The sequence below is a fragment of the Pyrus communis genome, chromosome 5, assembly GCF_041283825.1.
Source record: "Pyrus communis isolate YQ-2024b chromosome 5, ASM4128382v1, whole genome shotgun sequence".
In the NCBI taxonomy this organism is placed as follows: Eukaryota; Viridiplantae; Streptophyta; class Magnoliopsida; order Rosales; family Rosaceae; genus Pyrus; species Pyrus communis.
Genome location: NC_142569.1, coordinates 9,979,016 through 10,005,955, shown reverse-complemented (window position 1 = coordinate 10,005,955; position 26,940 = coordinate 9,979,016). Strand labels below are relative to the sequence as shown.

Sequence of the window (26,940 nt, the reverse complement as noted above, 5' to 3'; positions counted from 1 at the left end):
ACTCACTGAGGGGTTTATGTTGAGGCACCCCTGCCGAAGCACAAGAGTTTCTCTCCACCCAGGAGGCCAATCACAACACGACATGTGTCAACGTCAGAATAAAGCTCCTAGTGTCCCACATCGATCACGGACGAAAGCCGGAAACTCTCTTCAACTATAAAAGAAGATCATTCTCTTTCAATAAAGGATGAATGTCATTGTTGTACTTAAACTCATCATTGGAACCCACTAATGATGATTATGCTTGAACCTATGTATTGTGTAAACCCTTCACTATTAATGAGAACTCCTCTACCTCATGGACATAGCCAAACTTAGGGTGAACCACGTACATTTTGTACTTCTCTATCTCTATCTCTTTACATATCATCATCACTAGGTGACCAGAGCAACCATGCGAAGGTCATAAAATTGACGCTTTACGTTGTTCCAAAGTCTCACTAATTTTGGGCATCAACATTTGGCTCCGTATGTGGGAACGACACTTATTCCTACTATCTCCAGCTTTGTCAAGCTGGTTTCCATCGTTTGTACACTTTCATTTGATCATGCATCTATCTCCAACATGGGAAACAAGGAAGCCACAACATGTAGAACGACACCCCTTTCATACCTAGCGTGAGACGGCGAAGGAATGAAAGAAAAAAAATTTACTCTTTAGGCTAAGGTCGAAGAACTTAAGGCTCAGAACAACAAGATAACAATAAAGAATGAAATCCTCCAAGAACAGTATTAGAAACTCTTCGAGATGCTCCGCGAGGCTAAGCAGACTCAATCTCACGAGCCCATCGCCCCTGTGGATGTTAACCATCACTTGGGTACCCCCTAACTTAGAGAGTCACCGATCTTCGACATGGACATTCCTAATGAGGAGCGAACTACCCATCAATGTGTTAATAAACACAAGACTTCTCTTAACCCATTTGCTTCGACTCGAAGTAGGAGAAGTGGATGAAGGCACCTCATTTCAGAACGAGTGGAAAGATTGAAGGCTGTTTATCACGACTGTCAAGACTTCTTAAGGCAGCGTCGAGGAAACCCCATCCACATAAGCTCAAGGATCAAAGACTCAAAGGTCATTGAATGGCTCAGTCCCCTACCACAACGTAGGCCAGCCCCCAATCCAAGAAAGAAACTACAAAACTTGGGGAAACAAGAAGGCGTAAGAGACTCGGGAACTTTCAACAGGCATATCCTGACAGGTAATACGTTGAATCTAAGGAAAAACAACATGCCTTTGACGAAGCTTCCCTACTTTCAAGAAATGATGAAAACTTATGAAAGCAGGTTCCAATGATGTTTAACTCTACTCAGAACCCCATTATCCAGCAGCTTCTTGAGAAAGTGAACAACCTAAAGGCCTAACGTCAGACCAAGATACCTGAAATGGAGTCAGCCAAGGCTAGGCCCTATAACAAGAAGGATCATTTGCACCCATCTATAAGGAAAAACGAAACAGAAGTTTAACTTACAATCGTATAATGGGAGGGAATATCTAATTAAGCATATCCATGTTTTGAATCCACCAAGGCATACCGAAGACACAATGATGAAGAACGATGTCTCATCTTTCCCTGAACTCTCTCTGTCGTCTTCAACCTAATATTGTAGATTTCATTCATCGAGCTAAGAAGACTCTTCGTGGCTCAACACATCTTCTAAGTTGATCGCTTATACTCTGCTAACGAGTTATACACCATTCGTCAGAAGTCGGATGAGTCATTGCATGAATATGCCAGTTACTTCAGCCACGAGTACTCTTGTTACCCTGAGGCAGATGATAAAACAGCACTCAGGGCTTTCATGGTTGGCATGCATGAATAATTCTTCAAGTATATAATCAATGTTAACACTTGGAAGACTTACTCTGAGGTGGTGATACAAGTTTACAATCATGTCATTGCTGAGGCAAGGACATACCAAGGGAACCTTCATATGGTTAACCCCTATCAACAATCATGTCATTGAGAAGGCTATTCAGACACCCATCGCATCCTCTCCTGCCTCACTTAGCTATCCGCTAAGTAATCAAACGTATTCGTCTCTTGACAAGATGAAGGATTTTTACTTTCAGTAAGCTCATTACAACAAGAAGGACAAAGGTTCATATCAAGACAACCATGGGTGAATGTACTTTCAACTATTATGACCATGGAGTCAAGCCTCGCTCTTTCAAAGTGGAGGACTAGGTGCTGAAGGAAATGCTATTATAAGAAAGCATACACATTACAAATGTTTTGACCTTCAACTGTTTAAGATCCTTTGTAAAACAAGCCATTCGAAAAATATTTAATGAAGAGGGAATTCAGACAATTTTGTCTGAGTTTTTTACATTCCTAGCACTGAAACACTTTATCTACGCTAACCTACCTCTATACTCTAACTCAGAGCTTCAACATATATATTTTGACACAAAGTAATTGAAACTAAGTGTTACAACCAACATGGCTCACATATCCAAACAATGGATTCCTTCATGCATAGCAAAACGTTCATAAGCATCACTCATGTCAATCAACATAAACATCATACATTTTAACACATTCATACATAAACCAACTGAGTTTCAAAGGTGTACAAAACATTCATACAACAACTTGCCGTTATTCTCATACATAAACCAACTGAGTTTCAAAGGTGTACAAAACATCATACATAAACATTCATACATACAGCAACTTGCCGTTATTCTCACCAACCAGGTGATGAAAGAACTCACCTTTATATCACCAACCAAGTGATGAATGGTACAACCCGTAGACTAATATACAATTTTGTCATTCGACAACTTGCCACTTTTGCCACTAACCAGGTGGTGAAGAAACTCATCTTCGTATCACTAACCAGGCAATGAAGGGTACTACCCGTACTCTAATATCCTTCGGCAACTTGCCACTCTTAACACCAACTATAGGTGATGAAGGAACTCTTTGTATCACTAACCAGGCAATGAAGAGTACAACTAGTATTATTAGTAAATATTTTTGCCTTGGCAACTCACCATTCTTCCCACAAACTGGGTGAGGAGCGGTATAACTTGTACATGTGAACTCTTAGCATTCACAAATAATAAAAAAAACCCTCAAGCCTTACAAGCCAAAAGGGGATAAGCAAGCTTAACTCAACCCAACTGGGGGAGCATTATGCCCAACAAGGGTTATAATCACCAACAAAGGCTTCAGTGCATGGTATACAAAGATCAAGCTCTTCAACCCTCTTGCATCTACTCCAGACGTTTTCCATCTGTAACAATGCAAATACTACAGCTCGTAGAAAGCTTCGCACAATCTTGACTCTTGATCAAGACTGTGCGAAGTAAAATCAATTTATATGGTTCTTCTGAACCTTCAACTACTACAATATGTGGTTTGCCTCGCATACTCTTGCTCAAGAGTGTGGAAGTAAAATCTGTATATGTGGTCTCTCCCACATTTTCTTGTCTAGTTAAAAAAAAAAAAAAAAGACAAAAAAAAATTCTGCTAAAAGATAAATAAATAAAAATTCCGAAATTAATTAATTAATAATTATTTCTATAGTTATTAATTAAACAATTAAGTAATTATTAATTATGACATTTGGAGTAGGCTAACAAAGCTTCAACACATAGGAGGCAACTACAAATGTCATAAGCTTCACACACTCTTGATCAAGATAGTGCGAAGCAAAATCAATTTATGGTGCCTTGGTAATAGCTTCAACTATTCAAGCTAGGTGCCTAAGCAAAATGTTTCACCTACAAAGCCTCAACCAAAAAGCTTCACATACAAAGCCTCAACAATTAAGTTTCACTCATAAAGCTTCAACAAAAAAACTTTACCTACAAAGCTTCAACCAAAAAGCTTCACCTACAAAGTTTCAACCAAAAAGCTTCACCTACAAAACTTTAACACTACAATATGTAGAAAGCTTCACACACTCTTGATCAAGACAATGTGAAGCAAAATTAATTTATGGTGTCCTAGGAATAGCTTCCACTATTTAAGCTATGTGCCCAAAGGAAAAAAACTTCAACCATTCAAGCCATGTATAGAAAGAAAAAAGTTTCAACTACTTTTTCTCTTCTCACCAAAAAGAAAGAAGGAATTGGGCTTAAGAAAAAATATATACATAGGGCTACATAAAAAAAAAAAAAAAAGGAGAGAATTTTTTAAGTCTTTTTTCTTTAACGACTCAAGAATATCAAGCCACTCCTTCAGCTATTCTCTTCGCTTGGAAATTTGGGGGACTCTTACTATACGCTAATACAATTCAGCACTCGAAAGTTTTGTGATTACTTAGTGACTTGGATTTTGTAAGTCCCCAACTGAGAAGCTTTTTTCACTCGGGATTGTACCCTTGACCAATCATGAAACTACCAAGCACGGGTCAACTTCATACATTCAAGGACTTACTAAGGGGTTCATGCTGAGGTACCCATGTCAAAGCACAAGAGTTTCCTTCCACCCAGGAGGCCAATCACAACACTACATGTGTCAACGTTAGAATAAAGCTTCTAGAGTCCCACATCGACCTCGGACGAAAGCCGGATACTCTCCTTAATTATAAAAGAAGATCATTCTCCTACAATGAAGGACGAATGCCATTACTGTACTTAAACTCATCATTAGAACCCACTAATGATGATTATGCTTGAACCTATGTATTGTGTAAACCCTTCACTATTAATGAGAACTCCTCTCCTTGTGGACGTAGCCAAACTTAGGGTGAACCACGCACATCTTGTGTTTGCTTCTATCTCTTTACATATCATCATCACTATGTGACCGAAGCAACCATGCGAAGGTCACAAACTTGACACTTTATGTTGTTCCAAAGTCTCACTAATTTTGTGCATCAACATAATAGATTAGCTCTTTTATTAATTGATAAAATTTAAAAAAAAAAAAAAGGTTGAAAAATTAGGTTATGTACACTTAATTAGTATATTTGTGTCTAAAAATGCAAGACATGTGTAGTTAAGTAATGTTTGTATATCTTTCTTCTTATGATATTAAATTTTAATAGTGTTTAATGTAGAATAGACTTTTTATTTTTTATTTTTATTTAGCGAATTCTTTTTTTATACATATCAATATACAAATGATTGGTGGTCTAGAGCCCCAATCCGAAGGCTTGCCTAAGACTCTCAAATTCTCAAGACTGACCTGACTAGTGAAATAAGAGACCCACCATTAAACTAATAAAAATAGTCTTTTCATTAGTGTCAAATTTGACACGTACTCACAAAAACTTCAAATTCAGTCAGCAAATAACACTATGATTAAAATAACTTTTAATATCAAATACGCTTCCTGTCATATCCAGCAAGAATTTAAATCTGCGTTTGAGATGCTCTCAACCTTTCTTTTACCAGTTAATTACATGGTTATGGATATGTGTACATACAAATGGTCATAAGCTTAATTAATACATATGTTTGTAGGGTTTCAAGTTGTCGTAAGTTGAACAAGTGGTCGTTCACTCACTTTGGCTTGACTAAATTCTCATCATTTCAGTGACGTATAAAGAGGTAGATGAATATCGTTTGGATACTCCCACTCATTTATTTGCATTTATTTTCTTCGTATTATTTCATATATAAGAGATGAGTATTCAGTCACCTTTTAAAATGACAATAACAATTTCTCTTATTCAAATGCTTAAAGATTAGGTCATCATGCACAACCCAATCCTTATCACATTCCTGTTAATATATCTCATTAAAATTTATCCAAAACAATTTGGGTAGGTTATTACATATAGGGAGATGAGATTCATGAAACTGAGATCCTAGCGGGACACGTTATAATCATCATGATAAGAAGCATCGACCGGAAGTGAGTAGGAGTAGCAAAAGCAAGTACGAAAGCAAAGGTGATGGGAAATGAATGAGAGAGAGAGAGAGAGAGAGTTGGCCAAGCTGGCAACCCATAACAGTAACAACTAACAAGTGTGCCGGTGCCGACAGCAAATAGCAATAATATAATAAAAAAATTATATTCACATATCTCAAATTATTTCTTTCATGTTCTTTTAATTTTTTAATATTTTTTTTTTATCAAGTGTTAGTAATGTATAGAAAATATTAAAATATTAAAAAATTAAAAAAATATGAAAGAAGTTATTTAAGGTATATGAATATAATCTCTTTATAGTAAGAAGTAGTCGGCTACGACCGACAAGAACCGAAAAAATAGAGCTAAGAATATTAAGAGGCTACATCATGATTGTGAGAGATAGACTCTGACAGATGGCCAAGGATCTGCTATCCTTAAAATGGTGTCTCTCTTTGTGTCTCATTTCTATTTATCTGACACGTGTCTTTCACTTTAATAGTGGTTAACTTTTGTTAAGCTTTATTATTTTATGTTGAGAAATAATAAAAAAACCTCCAATATACCAAAAGTCAAGCTGAAGCGGTCAGAACCCAGCTCCTCTCCAAATCTAATAATTTTGAGCTTAAAGATCAAGACCGTTGAAATTTGATCTAATGGTTACAAACAAGAAGTTCCTCTAAAATTATAATAATTATAGCCGTTTGATTAAATTTCAACGATCCGGATCATTTGACCCTTAGCCTCGGGATCAGTAGATCCGAAGTGGATCTGGGTTCGCCGAGACTGTTTACTTCCCCAACGCCTTCGTCTTCAATGTTGCCCACCCCCAAAAAATACTCGCCGAGCCGAATACCCCAACCATCCCAAAAGTTGCCATAATTCTCATTGATGGTGTCCACTCTAAAACTGATCATGTTCCAGGAAAAACTGGAAACGATGTTCCACATTAAAAATATATCGATAAAGATTGGAATTGAATTGAAACAGAATTGTCGTTTGGAATCGAATTGAACCGGAACCGTTGATTTGATTTGAATTGAATTGGATCCGTCGATTTGATTTGAATCGAACTAAATCAGAGTCGGCGATTTGAATTGAATTTCTGATGAATTGGAAGAGAACGATATCGTGGGGATCAATTAGACTCTGAAGCGGGGGTTTAAAGGGAGTGAGAGGGAGGGAGAGATACAAATCGAGGCCGAGGGTGCTGTCGTCGGTGAGGTGGGGTGGTTGAGGTGGTTGGCTGATGGCACCAGTTGCTCGGGAATATGATACTCTTTATGTATTTTTGGGGAATTTCTTTTCGTCCGAACTCACAATAATACAACTTAACAGAAATAAACTTATGTTAAAGTGGATGACACATATCAAATAAATAGAAATGAGACATGGAAGGAGACACCATTTTAGAGACAGTAGATCCCCGTTAAATAAATAAAAAAAAGACATAGAAGGAGTCACCATCTCCGGTCAAGGATCTGCTGTCCCTGACAGATTGGGAAGGCAAAAGCTTACGTACGACCTCTCCTTCTGAGCGGGAGAAGTTGCTAGAAACACGGTCGAGATGGGCAGGTGGGGAGAGGGGGCTTCTCTCTGCTTCCATTGCAAAAGCAAATCTCGCCAATTTCCTACTTTGATAACCGTCTGTTCAACTGGAGGACTTTCTTTGAACACGTATATGTATGATATCTGATGCTCTCTTATTGTCCCAAAATTGGGACTTTGAAACGTGGGTTCTAATTGTCAACATGAAATTTACTTGAGAATTTGAGGTAGCTAGGGAGCTCGTAACTCGTAATTTTTTCTACGCAAAAGTAATATGGGGAAACTTGATATAGGTCCAATTTTTTGAGCCAATAGTAGGAATAGTCCAATTTATTAAAATAAGTTCAATTCCTTAAATCTTATTATTTTATTATCAATAATTATATCTTAAATGATAAGATTTATTATAAAAATCAAATTTCTTCCTAATTATCTCTTTGATTATTTATTTATTTTTGTTCTTTCTTGTTCTTTATCCCGTTTTAAACCCCATTAATTTATAGATTTTATTTTTTATTTTTATAATCAACTTATATCACAGGTTAATTATATTTATTTACCTATATGACATATTCGTTTTTATAATCAAGTAAGATTCATCTGTCTTGCTTGTAGATATATTATGTTTTTTCTACCTTTTAGTTAAGTTTCATATCTTACTTATAGGTATGATATACATTCATATATTTGTTACTTGAGTTAGGGTAGAATAATTTGCAGATAGATTTATGTCAATATATTATTTTTTTGTTATAAGATATTAATTATATTTTTTTGGGTTGAAAATTCATAACATTAGAAGATTTTAATTGATTTTTAATATTTTTAGAAAATATAAAATGAGCATTAAAAAAATAAATACATATAATTAGGTAATTGAACTCACTCCTAAAAACCATCTATATTTTTGGACTTGGATCTAAAAGCCCCAAGTAATATTATGAAAGAAAGAGAATCAACAAAAGATTTTTTTAGTGGTTTTAACAGTAAAGTTTTTGCGTGCTTCAAACTTTAGCAGTTAAATTTGTTCCGGTAATTTTGTGTACTTACAACTATATTCTCATCATTTGACAAAATATTTATTTTGGAGTTAGGACTCGAATGAATTTGGGTAAGAGATGGAGACAATCATAGAGGCAAATAAACTTTTTCACTTCTCAAACAATGTTTAAGCTATGTAGAAGTTTTGAGTTAAAACTCATTATTCCACAACAAAATTAATTTGGCTCTTCAATAGTTGAGAAGGAGTTTATTTTCATTTTACTTCGTGGTCAATTTAGGGAATTTTGGACTTATGATCAGAATAGTTGAAATCACAAATCACTCTATAAAGATATATCTTAAAAATAATAAAATATAAAATCATTTAATCATAAACTAAACAAAAACAAATGGATGGATTTGGTACCTCTTGGTCAAGAAATACATAGATTCTGGAAAAAATTAAAAATCCCGAAACATCTATCACTTAGAGCAAGCCCAGCGTGGCTTTTTGCTCGGGGGAAGGTGGACAGAACAAGGGCCCGAGGGCCAGGGGATCAGCTCCAGCGTGGGCTAGCCCGACCGAAGGTGGAGGCCCGAGCTCCGGGCCCGTGGGGGATTGCCAGCCCGAGAGCCTGAGGGTCATGTGACGTCAGCGCTGACATCAGCCTAGCGTCAGGGAATATTAAATTTTTTTTTGTGTCAGGCGCGTCCACCCCACTCGCGCGTGTAGGCGCGTCGCCGACACAAAAATCAGAAAAAAAAAAAAAAAGTTTGTCAGTTACCGTTGGGAAGCCACGTGGCTTCCCACGGTCCGTTAGATCTCAACGGTTACTTAATTTGGACCGTTCGATCTCAACGGTAAAAAAAAAATAAAAAAGTCAGATTTAATATCTACCGTTCGATCCGAGATCAACGGTGGATATTAATATTCTTTATAAATAAAAAAATAAAAGAAAAAATAGTTTTAAAATTAAGAAAAGTTCCTGTTGTGACACGTGGCACAATCTGGAGTGTTGGAATTCAAAATTTTTTATATCCAACGGCAGAGATTAATTAATTGAATAAAAATTAAAAGAAAATTGTAAAAAATTCAAAAAAATTCAAAAAAAAATCTGAAAAATCTGAAAAAAATTGTAAAAAAAATTGTTTTTACTTTTCTATAAATACCTTCTCATTATCATCTACCTTACACAACAATTTCATATTTTCTCAACTACTTTCAATCACATTCCTTTCTTTGTCTCAAAGTTTGAATCCATTTTTTTTCAACAAAATGACCACTGGTGCAGGTACGAATTGGTCGCTTATTGAAGATGTTGCGTTGTGTACTAGCTGGGTTGAAGTTACTCATAGTTCGCTTACGAGTAATGAGATGCAGTTGCGAGAGATGTGGAGTCTTATTCATACCAATTTTCTTGAGAAAATTGGTGGGAAAAGAACCAAAGAATCGATGTCCAGTCGTTGGAAATTACTTAGCCAATCGTTTAGTACGTGGAGAGATGCCTTGGCACAAGCTAGTAGTAATATTCGAAGTGGGGAAAATTACTCGGATCAGGTAACAATATATTATTTATTTGATACCCAAATTTACATTATAATTACTTGTTTGTATTATTTATTTGTTACCTACATAATTTATTATTTATTGTTTGTATTATTTATTTGTTACGTACAAAATTTATTATTTATTGTTTGTATTATTTATTTGTTACCGTCATAATTTATTATTTATTGTTTGTATTATTTATTTGTTATTTATTATTTATTATTTGTATTATTTATTTGTTACCTACATAATTTATTATTTATTTTTTGTATTATTTATTTGTTACCTACATAATTTATTATTTATTGTTTGTATTATTTATTTGTTACCGACTTACATTATAATTATGTTGTTTGTATTATTTATTTGTTACTTATTTTCATTATAATTATTTATTTGTATTATTTATTTGTTACTTATTTTTATTGTGTAGGAACTTCAAGCACAAGCTTGGTACGCTGCCAAAACCAAAAGCAAAAATAAATCATTCAACCGGTGGGAATGTTGGAATATTGTCAAAGATTGTCCTAAATTTAGAGTTGTGCCAGTCGGTCCAGAAGTGCACATGAACAGCACCCCTCTACACTCTACACCCGATCATGTTTATGAAGATGATGCAGAAGAAGTGCCCGAAACGCCCCTCCCTGAACAAGCGTCGGGTTTGACCCGTTATCCAATTAGGCCTCAAGGTAAGAAGGCTTCAAAGAGAAAAGGGAGTGCTTCCAAGAATGATTATGCAAAGTTCATGGAAGAACTTACTCGCCAAGGTGAATTGACTTTGGCAAGGGAAATGGCGAAAGATGAGGCTGATAAGGCTAGAAAGGAAGCAAAAGCAGCAGCTGTTGAGAGAGAATTTCATGCTAATAAGAGAGAAAGAGAGCTACTTAGGCAAGAAAGGGAACATGTTAGAGAAGAAAGACGGGCTCAACAAGATCGTGAGATTATGAACATGTCTTTAGAAGGGAAGTCTCCAAATTCTAAATTTTTTTGGAAGTCAGAGAAAGCGGACGTGGTGCGAAGGAGGCGTGCAAGAGAAACGATAGCAAGCCAAGGTGGTTCTAGCACCGCAAGAGAAGATCATCCTAGCACCACAAATTGGTTAAGTGATGATGAATAGAGTACTTTTTGTAATCGGAGCCCATAATTTTCCAATCACTTTGGGTTGTAATTTATTATTTATTGTTTGTATTATTTATGTTGTTTCCAATTTATTGAATATTTATTCAAATTAATTTGGTAAGTTATTTATACTAAGAAAATATTTATTGAAATGACAAAAACACACCAAATAAAATTACATAAGCATACGGAATAATTAAAAACTCACTAAAAAAAATTACATAAGCATACGGAATAATTAAAAACTCACTAAAAAAAATTACATAAACATACCAAATAATAAAACACACCAAATAAAATAACATAAACATACCAAATTAAAAAAAACACACTAAATGAACTTAATTATCTTCAGCTTGTTTCAATGCCCACTGGTGCTCTATCAAGTCAATTTGTCGAGCATTGTGCATGTTTGGCATTTGAAATGCAGTATATCGTTGAATGAGCCTTTCATTGTAACGTCCATCTCTTTGTAATGGCTCATGTTGCACGGGCTCATCGGTGGCGTCATGAGCACAATATATACGTGTTCTTGAATTGTTCATCGGGTCTGGCTCATATTCATCAGCAGCTTCATAATCGTACTCATATTCCACAATCATGTTGTGAAGAATGATGCACGTCATCATGATGGATCGAAGCGACTCTACATCAAACAATCTGGCAGAACCCCTGACGATCGCCCAGCGAGCTTGGAGGATACCGAAACAACGCTCCACATCCTTCATGCACCCCTCTTGACAGCTTGCAAAGTGTTTTTCCTTTGCACTCCGCGGACGTGGCACTGTTTTGACAAATGTTGACCATCGCGGGTAAATGCCGTCAGCTAGGTAGTATGGCCCGTCGTACATACGTCCGTTGACCTCATACGTAACTTTTGGTGCCTTTCCTTGCAGGACATCGTTGAACACTGGGGATTGGGCAAGGACGTTGATGTCATTTTGAGCTCCCGGGACCCCGAAAAAGGCGTGCCAAATCCATGTATCAAAAGATGCCACCGCCTCCAGAATGATACTTTTTGCTCCTTTTCTGTCCCCGTAAGCGCCTTGCCATGCACTTGGACAGTTTTTCCACGTCCAGTGCATACAGTCAATGCTTCCAATCATCCCAGGAAAGCCACGCATCTCCGCCTTCTTCAACAGCCGCTCCAAGTCCATGTGTGTAGGTTTGCGGAGGTACTCAGCGGTGTGGATAGATTCGATTACTCCGCAAAACCTCATCAGGGACTCAAGAATGGTTGATTTCCCATCCTCGTTATGTCATCCACTTGGTCTGCAGATGCTCCATATGCAAGCATCTGCAAGGTAGCAGTAATTTTTTGTTCAGGCAGTAGACCCATAGCACCAAAAACATCTTTCTTTGCACAAAATAAGAATCATGGTTGTAAACAGCAATCATGATTTTGTTAAACAAATGTTTTTCCATTCTAAAACGACGTCTAAAGTACGTATCAGGGAATGCACTATTAGGAACAAAATAATCATCCAAGAGTTCCATACCTCGTCGTTGCCTGCTTCTATCAAGGTTTCCGGAACGGCTGGGCCTGCAGATCTGAGCCACAGCTTGGATGACTCGACGGGAATGTGAGGCTCTGCCCATTCTTACTTCGTCATCTCTCCTTTGACGCTCCTCATCCTCTTCCCTCTTATTTCTTACCCCCTGGTGATTGAACATTGCTTCTGATTCGTTAAACAATTCTTCCTCTTCCTGATTGAATTCCCACATCATCCTTGAGGAAGAAGAAGAAGACATTGTAAGAAAGAAACAGAAACTATGAATTCATCCTTGAGGAAGAAGAAGAAGACATTGTAAGAAAGAAACAGAAACTATGAATAATGATACAGATTTTTGTGAATAAGGAAGCAGGAACTATGAATAATGATAGAGATCTTGAGAAAATTGGTGTGAGATTTGTGAGGATGGATGGTGGATTATATAGAGGATTCAGAAAGGATTAGGTTGTACATAATGCCACGTGGCATGCCGTCATTCGTTACAAATCTGATGGAAATCTATCCTCAAAGATTGTGAACAGATTATGACACGTGGCATGCCGTCATTCGTTAAAAATCTGATGGAAATCTATCCTCAAAGATTGTGAACAGATTATGACACGTGGCGCGACGTGATTGGTTAATAATCTTATCAGAAATCCATCACCAATAATTGTATTTTCAGATAATGACACGTGGCATAACGAGTACGATTAAAAAATTTATCGGAAATCCATCCCCAATAATTGTCTTTTCGGATTTTATGACAAGTGGCGTAACGACAACGATTAAAAATCTTATCCGAAATTACAAATAAAATTATTTTGTATTATTTAATAATACTTCGGATAATGACACGTGGCGCAACGAGAACGATTAAAAATCTTATCCGATATTACAATTAAAATTATTTTGTATTATTTTATAAATAAAAAAAATACTAATATTTTATTGCCTATTGCCAGGGATATTGAAGTGTAACGGTGGAGATGCAAATTCTATTGCCAGGGCTATTTACTGTTCATTAAGGACAGTTATTGTTAATTATGTGGATTGAATAGTGCATTGCCTGGGGGGAGGGCTCCAACGCTGGAGTTGCTCTTAGTAAGCTGGTGGACAGGCAAATCAAGAAGTATTGGATTCTCTTTCGGATAGGCCCTGAAAGAAGAAGGAAGGCTGGAATGCCAACAGGCGTCTATTATTGAATTCAATTCACCCAACCCGATAGTACCTATTTTTGAAACATCCAATGCCAAAGTCACTGAATGGGTAAGTCGCCAAAATGTACTTTATCTTGGTTGGGGGGGGGGGGAAGACCGTCAATCTATTCGCTACCGTCTACCATTGATTGACTAAACAATTTTAGTTTTAATTTACCTTTTGTGGAGATGATCTTTGATTTATAATATAATCGGTTCCAATTATAAGCACAAGTTTTGTGAATTGAACAAGAAGTAAATTGAGGAGAAACTCCTCTCAATATTAAGGAGTGTTGATATTGATCCCACGTCAAGAAAAGAGGGACCTTGCATGTGCTTATAAGTAGTTGGTTACTCCCCATATTATCAATTGGTTTTATGGTGGAACCCTAAATTTGTTCATGGTCTTAGAGCATGTTGTCCCATGTGGGATGCTCAAAGACCACACGTGTTTTACGTCACTTAATTTGTGTTGTTCATGTGTTAGGCTTGAAAATTCGCGACATGTGATGGGGCGGGTTGAGAGTCAATCTCACATAAGGATAATAAGGGACGTTACTTGTGCTTATAAGTAGTTGGACTACTCCCCATATTACCAACTAATTTTATAATGTAACCTCAACTTTCATCAAAGAGTCAAGGTCCTCTCTTCCATAATCTTTAAAATTCATTTGTAACAAGCGATAAATTGTTTGAAGAGGGAAAAACCAACTCTCACATGGATATTTTTCGTTTTTATAACAATTTTAGCCACCAACTTGCGTTCGAATCTTTGCTAGATGTAACACAATGCCAAAATTTCATAAGTTTGATAAATATTGGCGTATGTTTAGTGCCCTATGATGGTGAGCATCTAGCTTCATCAATGTTTATCTTCAAAGTAGTTGCTTTTTTTAAGGAGCTCTTTCGGTTAGTCTTATCACTTAGAAATAGATAGAAATAGCATGTTGTGACGACATTTATGTCATTTTCTGAACAAAATTACTTAAGTGGCTTATACTTTCTTAGTTTACGAATGTTGTTAATTGGGGTCATCAATGATTTGTGCAGAATATTTCCTTGCATGCATATGACGTCTTTTCATTGACGAGGCACGGGAATAAGGAATTCATACGGTTTACCAACCGTTAACATAAGGTTTTTTTTTATTTTTATTTTTTATTTTTAAGAGGACAATGAGTGGCAAGTCATGGTTATCCACTCCTTCCCGGAGTTGGGAAGACTCACAAAGACATTTCTACCTTCTCCTGGCCACAAGTCTGGCTTCCACACCAGCAACGGGTTTCGAACTCGAGACCTCCAGTTTTTAGTTTGAAGGAAGCCTTACAATTCGTCATTTACCATTGGACCATCAGCTCGTGATTGTTAACATAAGGTTACAGTTTTACTCATTTCTCTTGCAATATATACTAGACTACATTTAACTAGAGTTAAATGGGAACAATCTAAGATAAATTTGATTGACCACCAATTTGCTTTAACTTGTTTGTGAGAAGACTTATATGAAATGTGTTCACTTTTATTATGGCTTTTTGATATAATAATAAGGGTTAATCTTAGTTTACTACCCTGAAGTTTCCTGGTTTTCAACATTTCTTACATCAAGTTTTTTCATCCCAGTCTGGTGCCTAAAGTTAAAATTTTAGGACATTTTCATACATCCGTTAAGTTTTCCGTCAAAACCTCTGTTAACTGATGATGTGGTGCATACATGGACAATGACTTGACGCCACGTGTCAATTTGGACCCACTTAAATATTAAAAAATTTAAAACTATGTATTTTGAAAATAAGACAAATAAGACAAGAGAACACGTGTACAAAGTAATAATATTAATGTAAATGTAGGGTTACAATCTCTTTACAACTTTGAATCCTATGATTCAATCTCCGAAATGTAATGTGTCTGTTGTCGATCCAAGGGTCATGCTGAGGCTCTTGGCAATGGGGGAACCAGTACGTGTAGAGGTGCTTGGTGGTTCTTCAAGGGTCTTCAACGTTTGAGTGTGAATGATTTCTGGACATTTTCTTTGTCTTGGAGCCTCATATTTATAGACTCTCCAAACCTTGCATGCGGATGGATTTGGCCTTGATTGTGGGCTTGATTAATTGACGAAAGAACCATGACTCGATTTGTGGGCCGGTTCGTAATTTGACTCCCATCAATTAACATTGATTTAATTAAATCAAAATCAAATATTCCGCCAAGTGTTTATATGTGTCCTTCTTAATGACTTGTCCAATTTTGATGAATCACATCCATGTGTATGATTTGTGAGACACTTGATACCTGCCACGTATGCCCTAGCATGTCAAACTTTAATGTGTTGGTGAACATTTATTTCACCGAAATTTCGATGTCTACAAATACATTCTTTTTCGATAACCTAATGTATCAATCTGAATACGGATCTCAACCTGTACAAACATGACAAATCAAAATATCAAATTAAACTACTAAAATTTCACTAATATTAGCAAGACTACATAATCAAGTGTTATGTACTTATCACCATTTGTTTCTAGTTGCAGTCGCTCTCTCGCCCTGTCGAGGAGAGCCTTCAGTTCATAACTATGATCGCTCTCTCACTTTGTCGAGAGATTTTTTGGTTGTGGTCATAGTCGTGGTTTATTTAATCTCAGATTCTAGAGCGGTGATTGTTGTTCAGATCTGAGGTGGTGTTGTTTATGGTTTGTGCGCTCAGCAAAAGACTATGAGAAGGAAACTCAACGCTTGTTGAATGGGACTCCAAGCAATGCTTCTTAATTAGCCAACGATTGCAAAATCATTAGAGATTGATACGATCTTTTACTCGTGGAGCCTCAAAAATAGTTCTTGGGCTTGCAATGTTCTAGTTTGCGTGACTAGTTTAAGGTTTAGGACTAAGAGTCCTCCATGATTGAAGAATATATTGTACTTTTGATGTACTTGGAAGGTTGTGATGTTCTTTTGACATGTGTGGGCTCTTGAGTTGTTTTAAAAGGCACATTTAATATGTAGTATGAACGCTGTTTTACTATTTTTAATGAAATTTCTTTCGCTAAAAATAGGTGTTATATACACATCACATTTTGGATGACATATAATGAGAAACAATCATAAAAATGTTCTTTAAAATAAAATTACTCATCGCTCTTTGTAATTTTAGAAGAAAGCTGCTAGACTCACCACACAATTCTATTTTCCCACCAACTTTTTAATAAAAAGGTTAATTACACATTTGACCCTGTGTTAAATGACTTCTATTTTCAGCCAAAAGAAATGAAAATTTAAAGAACGCAAAGAGAATTAATGCATAGCTTTCTTCAAACTGGAAGAATACAAAACTGCAAAATTAGAATAAAAATAAGAAGAAAATGGAAGAGCCTAGCTATCCGTTTCAGAAAACACACTCTCCTCTAAATCGTTTCCGATCAAAATTTCAAAAATTCGTTTTTGAACTAATATTGTTTCGAATCCAAACGACGTAATTGAGATTTGTCAAGAGAAGTGTTTTGGAGATCCAACAGAGTTTTTGTCGATATCAGCAGTGAATGCAATGAGGAGGAAGATTGAGAGTATCTTTTTGTAGTCTCTGGTGTCAGCGATAAAGCGTGGCGTCACACTGGACGCCGTCGGCAAGCAGAAGGTGCTCAAGGGCGGGTTCACGATGCATGGTGAAAGGGAGTTGCAGTCAAATTGTGTTAGGCGGTGTGGGCGTCGGGTGGGTAGTTGCGTGAGCTTATTTTTCAGTTCTAGTTTTATTTTTTTTAGAAATAGTTAAATTGATGCAAGAACATTTTAAAGATTTTGAGGGGTGAAAAAGGACAGACTGAATTTTTTAACATTTGATGAGTGGTGAGAATATGAAATGGGGTGGGCAAATAAAGTTGTGGGGTGGATTACCAGTTCTCTTTAAGAAAAATTAGATTCAGTTCAACATAAAAGAAATAATTAAGACTATATAAATATATTAATTTTTCTTTATAGTTCTAGTGGTAAGCATCTTTAATGGTACCATATAGTTAAAAGTTTACTATACAAACTTATATCACATGTTTTCTAATTATTTACCTCATCAAAAAGTTGGTCACTTCAATAATAGATTAAGCAAACCAAGTAGAATAAATTGGATTACGTTATTTCCTTTCATCTTTTTGTTAGTTGTTGGAAACAAAAAGGGTAAGACCGCATAGAATATATTATTGGCCTAGTAACACCTCTTCATCATAGTTAGTAAAATATGGAATGGGTATAATACGTGAAACATATGCACGTGTATCATTCGATAACTTTGAAAAAATAATATTTTGAAAAATTTGGCCTATTTTTAATTTTAATATTTATTTATTAAAAATATATATTTTTATTTATTTAATATTATGTTAAAAATATGTGTAAAATGCATGAATTTTATATGTATTATCGAAAAACATGTCCTATTTTTAAAATGAGGATCCTCTTTGTAAGGATCCCAGGGATCCTCAAATCATGTCTATTCGTCATATATCGTGTAGTCAGTTTTTGTAATGTACTGTTCATGTTTAATTTTAAATAAAAATATTAAAATGATTTTTAATCACACGATGTACGATAAACGGACATGATTTGAGGATCCTGAAGATCCTCACCTCATTCCTATTTATAGGCTTAAGATGTGCACAGAAATATGTCCTGACTAATTACTTATTATATATTTATCCAAAAGTGAACAATCATATAATAAATAATATTTACAATTTTTTCTTATTTTATGTTTCACTAGCCTCTTGGCCTTCACTCATGCAAGCCAATTGACTTATTTAATTTTTTTTAGTTTAAAAGAGTATTTTTTTTTTTATTGTTTTATAACGTAAAAAAATAACATGAAGAAATGCTTGTCGGGGATGTATTTAGTAGAATATGGCATATCATGCAGTTTCCTTCGAAGCTCTTATAGATACGAAAACATGATATACGAGTAAATGAATTATAACTATTTTCGAATAGATTGAGTTTGGGCAGAATTCTGAAATGTAAAGTCAATATATCTATTTATTGAGAAATCATATGAAAAGTGTTTAGGTAATCTATAATATATAGTATATGCCCCAATACAAAGTGTGTGTGAACTTTTTTACTTTTGTTTTTAAATTGAAAGAGAGAGGAAGAGAGTAATAGAAAACGTCGAAGTGGGGAGAGAGGGAGAAAGGTTTTTATTTTATTTTCTATTTAAAAAAAAATTAGAAATGATAAAATCACATGTAGATGAGGCTTGAGCAAAAAATAGAAATTTTTTGTATACTTACGTTACTGTCCTTAACTTTTTTGTTTTGATAAAAGTTAAAAATGTCTTTTTATCCTGTTTTGATTGACAAAGAGAATTCCATTAATATATAGTTTAAATGCAAGTCAATATATCTATATGTAGTGGGAAATCGTATGAAAAGTGTACGTACCCCTATCTATATGTAAAGGAAATATGCCTTTATGTTCGAAAAACACCAATTAAGAAGACCACGTACGTAAGACACTTACTCGTATTATTGTCAATGGGAGAGATGATTAAAATTATAAAATACGGTATCTCTAGCATTATAATAATGACTAATTATTTATCTATATCTTAATTTATAAGTTGGCGATCAAAATTTATAAGGTAGAACTTATAGTGGGTCTTGGAAAACAAGTAATTTTAGGTTCATTAGGGTTTTCATTGGTTGGAACGTCCATTTATTTTGGTAGATTTATTTTCTTCTCAATTTCAAAAATAAAATAATTAAAATTTTTAAATATTATCCACCAACCATAATCTGATTTATTAGTTCCGATTATTTACTTATTTCAAAATTTTATTGTCATGCTTATTTGCATGCGTGCAAGAGGCCGACTAGCTACACTAATGTAATTTACGCATTTTATATCTCTGTTATTGTTTAGGACATGTGTCCAGAGAGATTAATTATATTAAATGTAATTCGTGCATCCCATATCTTTCTTAATGCTTACAACAAAAGACTTGAATCTCTTGTCAAAACAAAAAAGAAGACTTGAATCTGAAAAATACTTCTTACCCATTCAGCTAGAACTTATAACTTGAATCTCTTGTCAAAACAAAAAAGACGACTTGAATCTGAAAAATACTTCTTATCCCATTTAGCTAGAACTTATATAGCCATTTTCATTTTATGTAGAAAACGATATGAATTATAAGGAAATAAAAAATAGAGGATAAATATTCAATGAACCCACCATATCATATGTATCCATTTCCTCTGTGTTCAAATTGACTGTGATGTCCTTTTCAGGGGAGAGCAGTCAGCGTATAGTCACTACTCATTAGATCCCTTTGGAAGGTGATGGCATTTAAAAGATTGAAGAGTAAAATACTAGGAAACTCATATTTTATTCCCTTCAAAGTCATAATAAATTTTCATTCAAAGTTATGAATACTAAATTAATATAACAGCATGTGATTGTGTTCTGTGTACACTAAAAAATTGTCATCCTTTAAAATATTAATTCCATGAAGGTTCCAGCCCTTTCTCTATGTTCCCCTATAAATAGCCAAGAACCTAAAGCCAGATACCTCCAAGTGCCCTCCTACTCAAGCCATATCAACTTTGTTCAGATTATCAAAATCCCACCATCCATCGCCTCACCAATATTCCCCCATCTTCTTCTCTAGAATTCTCATCTTTCAACCCCTTCTCACTCTCCTCTTTTCTCTCCCTCTTTTTTGACACATTAGATACAACATAATATAACAAGTACTGCAATGGTGTTTGTGACCAAACCACCTAGTGAGAACTTTTCTTATGCTAGAACCAGCAACAATGTTTCCAAATTATTTTCTGGGATTCCTCTGGTAGACCTCACAAAACCAGACTCCAAACAACTCATTGTCAAGGCCTGTGAGGAGTATGGTTTCTTCAAGATCATCAACCATGGTGTTCCAATGGATTTCATTACCAGATTGGAATCTGAGGCCATCAAATTCTTCTCCATGCCACTCTCTGAGAAGGAAAAGGCAGGGCCTCCTAATCCGTTGGGATATGGGAACAAGCATATTGGGAAGAATGGTGATGTTGGGGGGGTAGAGTACCTCCTCCTCACAACCAATACAGAGTCCAATTCCCAGAGGTTTCTATCAGTTTTTGGAAATAACCCAGAAGAGTTTTGGTATCTTATTCAATCATAACTTCTTCACAAAAAAAGTTATCCAATCATAACTTGAATTTAATTCCAAAGTTTTGATCTTTTCTAATAGGGAAATAACTTTTGTACACCCCTTTCCCTCCCTGCAGTGCACAACCCCTTTTTTTTTTTTTTTTTTTTTTTCTGGTATATAGCAGAAATAAATATGATGTGCGAAAATCATTTTCTTGTTTTAATGAAAAGCTCTTAACAAAAAGGTCTTATCTTAGATTTTATTTGGTTGTAATTGCAGTTCTGCTTTGAATGATTACATCTCAGCTGTGAAGAAAATGGCCTGTGAGATTCTAGAACTGATGGCTGAAGGGTTGAAGATTCAACCAAGGAATGTGTTAAGCAAACTTCTGACGGATGAACAGAGTGACTCTTATTTCAGGCTCAATCACTACCCACTATGCCCAGAGCTTCAAGGTTTGAGTAGTGCCAGTGCCAGAAATGTGATTGGATTTGGAGAGCACACAGACCCACAAATCATTTCTGTGCTAAGATCCAACAACACGTCTGGCCTCCAAATTTCCTTGGGAGATGGGAGTTGGATTTCAGTCCCCCCTGATCAGAACTCCTTCTTCATCAATGTTGGTGACTCTTTACAGGTACTACTACTGTTCTAGTAAATATATTTGAAAAAATGTTTTCGCACACTTCTTTTTACTTTTGGAACGAGAAAAATGAGAAAAACATGTGCGGAAATAGGAAACTTTCCTAATTAATTTCCTTGCTGTCTTTTTGTTTTTCCTTTTACTGACAACTACTAATAATTACAAAGATCCCAATCAGTTTACTGTAGAGAAAGATTCCTATTTTACTCTCAATTCCCTATTACCCTGGATAAGATATGAATACCATCCCCCTTTTTTTTGCTTTTCTGCCCATCACAAAAATATAAACTCTACGAGAAGAAAATAAAGTATAAGAGTCTCCCTGGTTTGTTCGATTTTCTGGGAACGAGGGAAGTATTATCCTTTACTAATTAGGGTTTTTGGTGAATTTGCAGGTTTTGACTAATGGGAGGTTTCAAAGTGTGAGGCACAGGGTTTTGGCAAATGGTTTTAAATCAAGAGTGTCAATGATTTATTTTGGGGGACCACCCTTAAGTGAGAAGATAGCTCCATTGCAATCTGTCATGAACGGAGAGGAGGAAAGCCTATACGAAGAGTTTACATGGTTTGAGTACAAAAAATCTGCCTGCAGCTCAAGACTTGCAGATAACAGGCTTGGACACTTTGAGAGAATTGCAGCCTCATAAATCACAGCAGAACAGACAAAGAAAACCCTAGTTCTTGCTAAAAGAAATAGGGTTTTTCAATCACGGTACTCGGAAATCAGGATAGGTTAAGACCATAATTTTATCAAATTTCCCATAGATGGCATACTCTGTTCTATTCCCCCTGTTTTGCCCCTTCCTCCAATTGTATTCTCCCCCCTTTCTACCAAGTAATACTTCATGTAACTAGCTACCTCTCTTGTTAGATATACAACATGTTCATCTTTTTTCTTTTTTTTCTTTTTTTTTTTTTTGTTTTTTTTTTTTTTTGTGCTTGCTCTTACATTCTGTAGGTTTTTTTTTTTTCTTTTGAAAGAACCTCGACGTAACGAAGGATCTTTATTCATGGTTCGAAAAGGACAACGTGGAAACGTAAAATTTGGTCCCAGGCTATAATCATTAACTACGAGTTTTATCTTGGTGTAGTCTATAATTTATAGAAAGTTTATCTTTCTGTGTGTTCACCATTCTATTTTTGTAGTTTTTATTAAAAGAACTTTAACGGAACAAGAGAGTTTTACTCATTATTCGAAAAAGACAACTCGAGAACATAAAACTTGACCCCGACTACAATCATCAACCATGAGAGCTATTTTTATTTTCATTTTCTGCGTAGTTCTTAAATCTATGGAAATAGGTAGATTGTTGATGAGAATGTCCCCACAGGATATTTGTTCATCTTCATCTACAACTGTCTATCATAAAGCTTTTATGGTAAAAGAATTATTGTAGTCTTTGAATTTATGTCGTACGAAGTGATTGCCTCACTTCCTCCCCTCTTTCTTCTCTCTAATAATTAGGTCAATTGCAAATCATGGGCTTGAGGTGCACACAAAATCATGACTACTTATTCGTTAGTCTAATCGATAATAATTCGACACTTACCAACACCTACATTCCTGAGTTGTGAGTACAATGATTTTGATGTCACTTTATAACGTATATGGCCATCGCCAGTCAGAACTCAAGATTAATAAGTTTATGTCGAATGAGCTATACCAGCCTCAGTTACGTTTGAATAAATAATTAAAAGTGCTTTTGAAAATGTATGAAGGAACTCAAATAAACAAAAGTGAATTTTCTACAACATTTTTGTGGGTACATTGGCCAAACAAGCCAACAAACAAATAATCTACACAACAAAGGAAAAAAGAAAAGAAAATTAAGCTAGAGAAATTCAAGAATTCTTAAGGTTGTATTTTGTTTCATATAACCAAAACGATATGTTAAACTATTAAAACCTGCAAAAAGGAGATTTGAACTCGGACTTAAGGCACATGCACATTTTTCTTATTATAAACGATATTATTACTTTAAGCAAAACTAAGGGGAGGGGAAAGAGTTTTAACTTGGACGCAGTTAGTAAAAAATGAATACATTGTCTACTAAGGCAATTCAGTACTTACAAGGGACATGCGTGTTGCCCTAGCTAGTTGGTCAAGCCTACATATGTGTTAAGGTTGTAATTATATCAAGATGGTCACACCATGATATTTTTGTTTTCATTTTTAGGTAGGCTACAATGTTTTTTAGTAGAGCGATAGCGTTAGTGGGTAAATAGTTAGGGTACATGGTAATCGTTGGGGATCAAACTCTAACCAAGATGAATAAATATAATTGTTTTCCGCCATTACGGCATATAGAAGGTTGTAAGCCAAGTTTTTTATTTGGGTCTAGGATCTTTATACTGGAGCTCTTTTTCTATTATTTCTTTTTGCCATATCATTAATAGTAGGTTGGTTACACCTACAACTGAAATGGAAACCGAGCGTTTCGTGGTTTAAAAATGTCAAATCTCATCTAAATCATCACTTGTTAGGACCACTCGGAGTGAGTTCCTGGGCTTGAACAGGACATTTAGTTCATGTCACTATTCCCGGATCCAGGTGAGAAAACGTTCGATATAGGCAAGTCCAAAAAATGAAAACCCATCAAAATAGACTTGGAGCAAAATAGCTTTTGTACCCAAACTGGGATATGGTCCTCGACAAAGTTCACATTCTCTGATTGAAGAGTCCTCTTTTACCTCACATTTTCTAATATGATTCTTCACCAGTTTACTAATTTATTATCATCGCGATCGATAATTATAATGTTCATATGTAACATTGTGTGTCTTACTTCACCATAAGTAGATACCACGGTCAATTCGGCCAACATCAGAAAAATTTGTTGATAGTTTTTCGAGGACAAGAAAGGAAAGTACCTGGTAGGACTTTTCTGAAGGATGGTAAATATCCCAAAACATGGACTCTGAGTCGTTCGAACACGTTTACTCGTAACAGTTGCACAGAAATCCGTCTTCTAAGTCTGCCGTGCCACAACATGCTTTATCCACCACTTTGAGTCCTGTACGCAAAACCATGCAATTGAGAAACAAGGGATGCGCAAATTAATTATAAGCTTCACCTTACAACACCCTATAAGCGAGTTAATTTCGTACGTATTGGTTGACAATGAGTTTTATTTTTTATTTTTTTATTTATTTTAATAATACATATTTTCTCTCACAAATTTTTTATTGTATTATGTATACAAAGTGTCGATCGGTCGGGTTCCGAACTAGATCAAGAGATGGATTATAGACATCAAGGTAGACAAAATAGAGATTTACAGTTTAAATTTCATGTATTGCATAATTGGGAATATATTACATACAATTCTTGTTCTCCAAGGTAAACTAAAAAAAGGACATATGAAATATCATTCCTAATAAAGGACTCTAATATTTACATAATATTTACATTCTTATTTGAAAACTAACTCACGCAACACTTCCCCTCAAGTTAGAGCATAGATGTCACATATGCCCAACTTGACAAGCAGTGGCCAAGCCAGGAATTGACAGGGGGAGGGGCGAAGTTAAAAGATTGCAAGGTTCAAAAGAATAGCAACAACCAAATCCTTTTATATAGTAATGTCTTCCATAATTTACCAATGCAAGCAAATTACAATTGTTGCCAGCGAGGTTTCATATCATGAAAACGTCGCATAATAGGCTCATTATCAATAAAAGCAAATACATCTCTCTCAATGTAAACAAGCATGCTATCACTCAACTATTGATCTCCCATTTTGTTACGCAATGGTGTTTTCACAATCTCTCTCCACCGAAGCGGTTGCAACCGGTAACACCAAAGCCAATGTAAGAAGCTTATACACTAACATATAGATTGCACACCTTCTGGTCTTCACCAACTCCTTTGCAAGATCACCAATTCCTCTCAATGATGAAAACTCACTATGCATCTTCATATCGTGAATTTAATTGTCAAGTTGAATTGGAAGATTTATGAGGTCAATACAATCAAAATCTTGAGGATAAAGTTGGGCTAGACGAACAATTTTTGCTTTGTCAAAAGATGCAAAATTATTCACCGGACTCAAACATGCTATACAAAGAAGCAATTTGGTGTTCACCTCATCGAAGCAATCATTCAATTCCTTTAATTGCGTATCAAAGACTTGAAAATAGAGGTCCACACGATAGCAATGGAAGTTTGTGAGTCTTGGAGCTTTACGCCTTGATTTTCCGGGTACGAAATGCAAATCCTCCATGTTAGGAACAACAATATCATGCTCTTCACAAAACTTTTGTACATCATCAAGCAAGTCCCCAAAATCATCATCTCTCAAGGAATGTAGCATTTGCTTGCATACTTCCACTAACACCATCGCATTCACAATATCTTGATCTTTCTTTTGTAATACTTGTGATAACTCATTTGTATTTCCCAATATGAGTCTCATAAAAAAAAGGTGAAACACAAAATCAAAAGTTTGTATGTCATGGAATAACTTACTTCCTTCTCCGAAATTGTCTTAGTTGGTATCATCTTTAATCCATTCAAGCACCTCCACCATGGCTTCAAACATGATAATAATACTCACTATAGTACCATGATGTGAGTTCCAACGCGTATCACAAGGACGCATGAGACTACTCTCTTGATTTAACCCTCTATTCGTTTCAAGATCACCAATATCAAGAGTTTTCTTAATTTGTTCTAGTTGTTTCTCTCTAAATGCATCACGACGCTTACACGATGATCCAATAGTATTGACCAAGATACAAGCATTGTTGAAGAAAATGGCGACACCTTCAATTCCCTTTGCAACGGCTACAAGAGCTAGTTGAAGTTGGTGTGCAAAACAATGAACATAAAATGCTTGAGGATACTTGTTCAAAATCTTTGTTTTAAGGCCATTTAGCTCACCTTTTATATTACTAGCTCTATCATAGCCTTGTCCCCGTAACTTGGACATACTCAAATTTGTTGTAGCAAATAATCTCTCAATAGCCTTTTCAAGCGAGCTACTAGTTGTAGAGGTGACATGTTGCACACCTAAAAACTCTTCAATTGCTTCTCCTTTTTTGTTCACATAACGCAATACCACCGCCATTTGCTCTTTAGTTGAAGAATCACGTGATCCATCAACCAAAAGAGAAAAAAATACACCTTCCATATCTTTAGTGATTGCATCTATAGTTTCAATGGCACAAGCACGGACAAGATCTTTTTGAATATCAGAAGAAGTATACTTAAGATTCATGGGAGCATTCTCAAACACAACTTTCCTAACTTGCTCATTATGCTAGGAAAGAAATTGCATAAGCTCCAAATAATTATCTCTATTGCTTGATTTGGACAATTCATCGTCGCCACGAAAAGGCAAACCTTGTCCCAACAACCATCTTGTACACTCAAGTGAGGCATTCAATAAAGTACGATAATTAATGCGAGCTTCATCGGTTTGCTTACTCACAAATGTTTCAATGTGTTGTTTTTGTGCCATCAAA

General features: G+C 35.6%; 2 protein-coding genes across 3 annotated transcripts; one reads left to right on the top strand and one right to left on the bottom strand.

The window, feature by feature from the left end:
• The first annotated feature begins 20,028 nt into the window (after positions 1 to 20,028).
• LOC137725988 (gibberellin 2-beta-dioxygenase 1) lies at positions 20,029 to 22,373 on the top strand. Of its 2 annotated transcripts, none has more exons than XM_068464837.2 (3): positions 20,029 to 20,842; positions 21,111 to 21,468; positions 21,870 to 22,373. In XM_068464837.2, exons 1-3 carry the CDS (start codon positions 20,439 to 20,441, stop codon positions 22,119 to 22,121), a joined length of 1,014 nt encoding a protein of 337 aa, XP_068320938.2. In that variant the 5' UTR covers positions 20,029 to 20,438; the 3' UTR covers positions 22,122 to 22,373. The 2 variants fall into 2 exon arrangements, with proteins under 2 accessions (XP_068320938.2, XP_068320937.2); XM_068464836.2 differs by having other exon boundaries at positions 20,233 to 20,803.
• Positions 22,374 to 25,961: 3,588 nt separating this feature from the next.
• LOC148696727 (uncharacterized) lies at positions 25,962 to 26,693 on the bottom strand. Its single transcript, XM_088693349.1, has one exon. The coding sequence runs from the start codon at positions 26,691 to 26,693 to the stop codon at positions 25,962 to 25,964; it is 732 nt and encodes a 243-aa protein (XP_088549475.1).
• Positions 26,694 to 26,940: the final 247 nt, after the last annotated feature.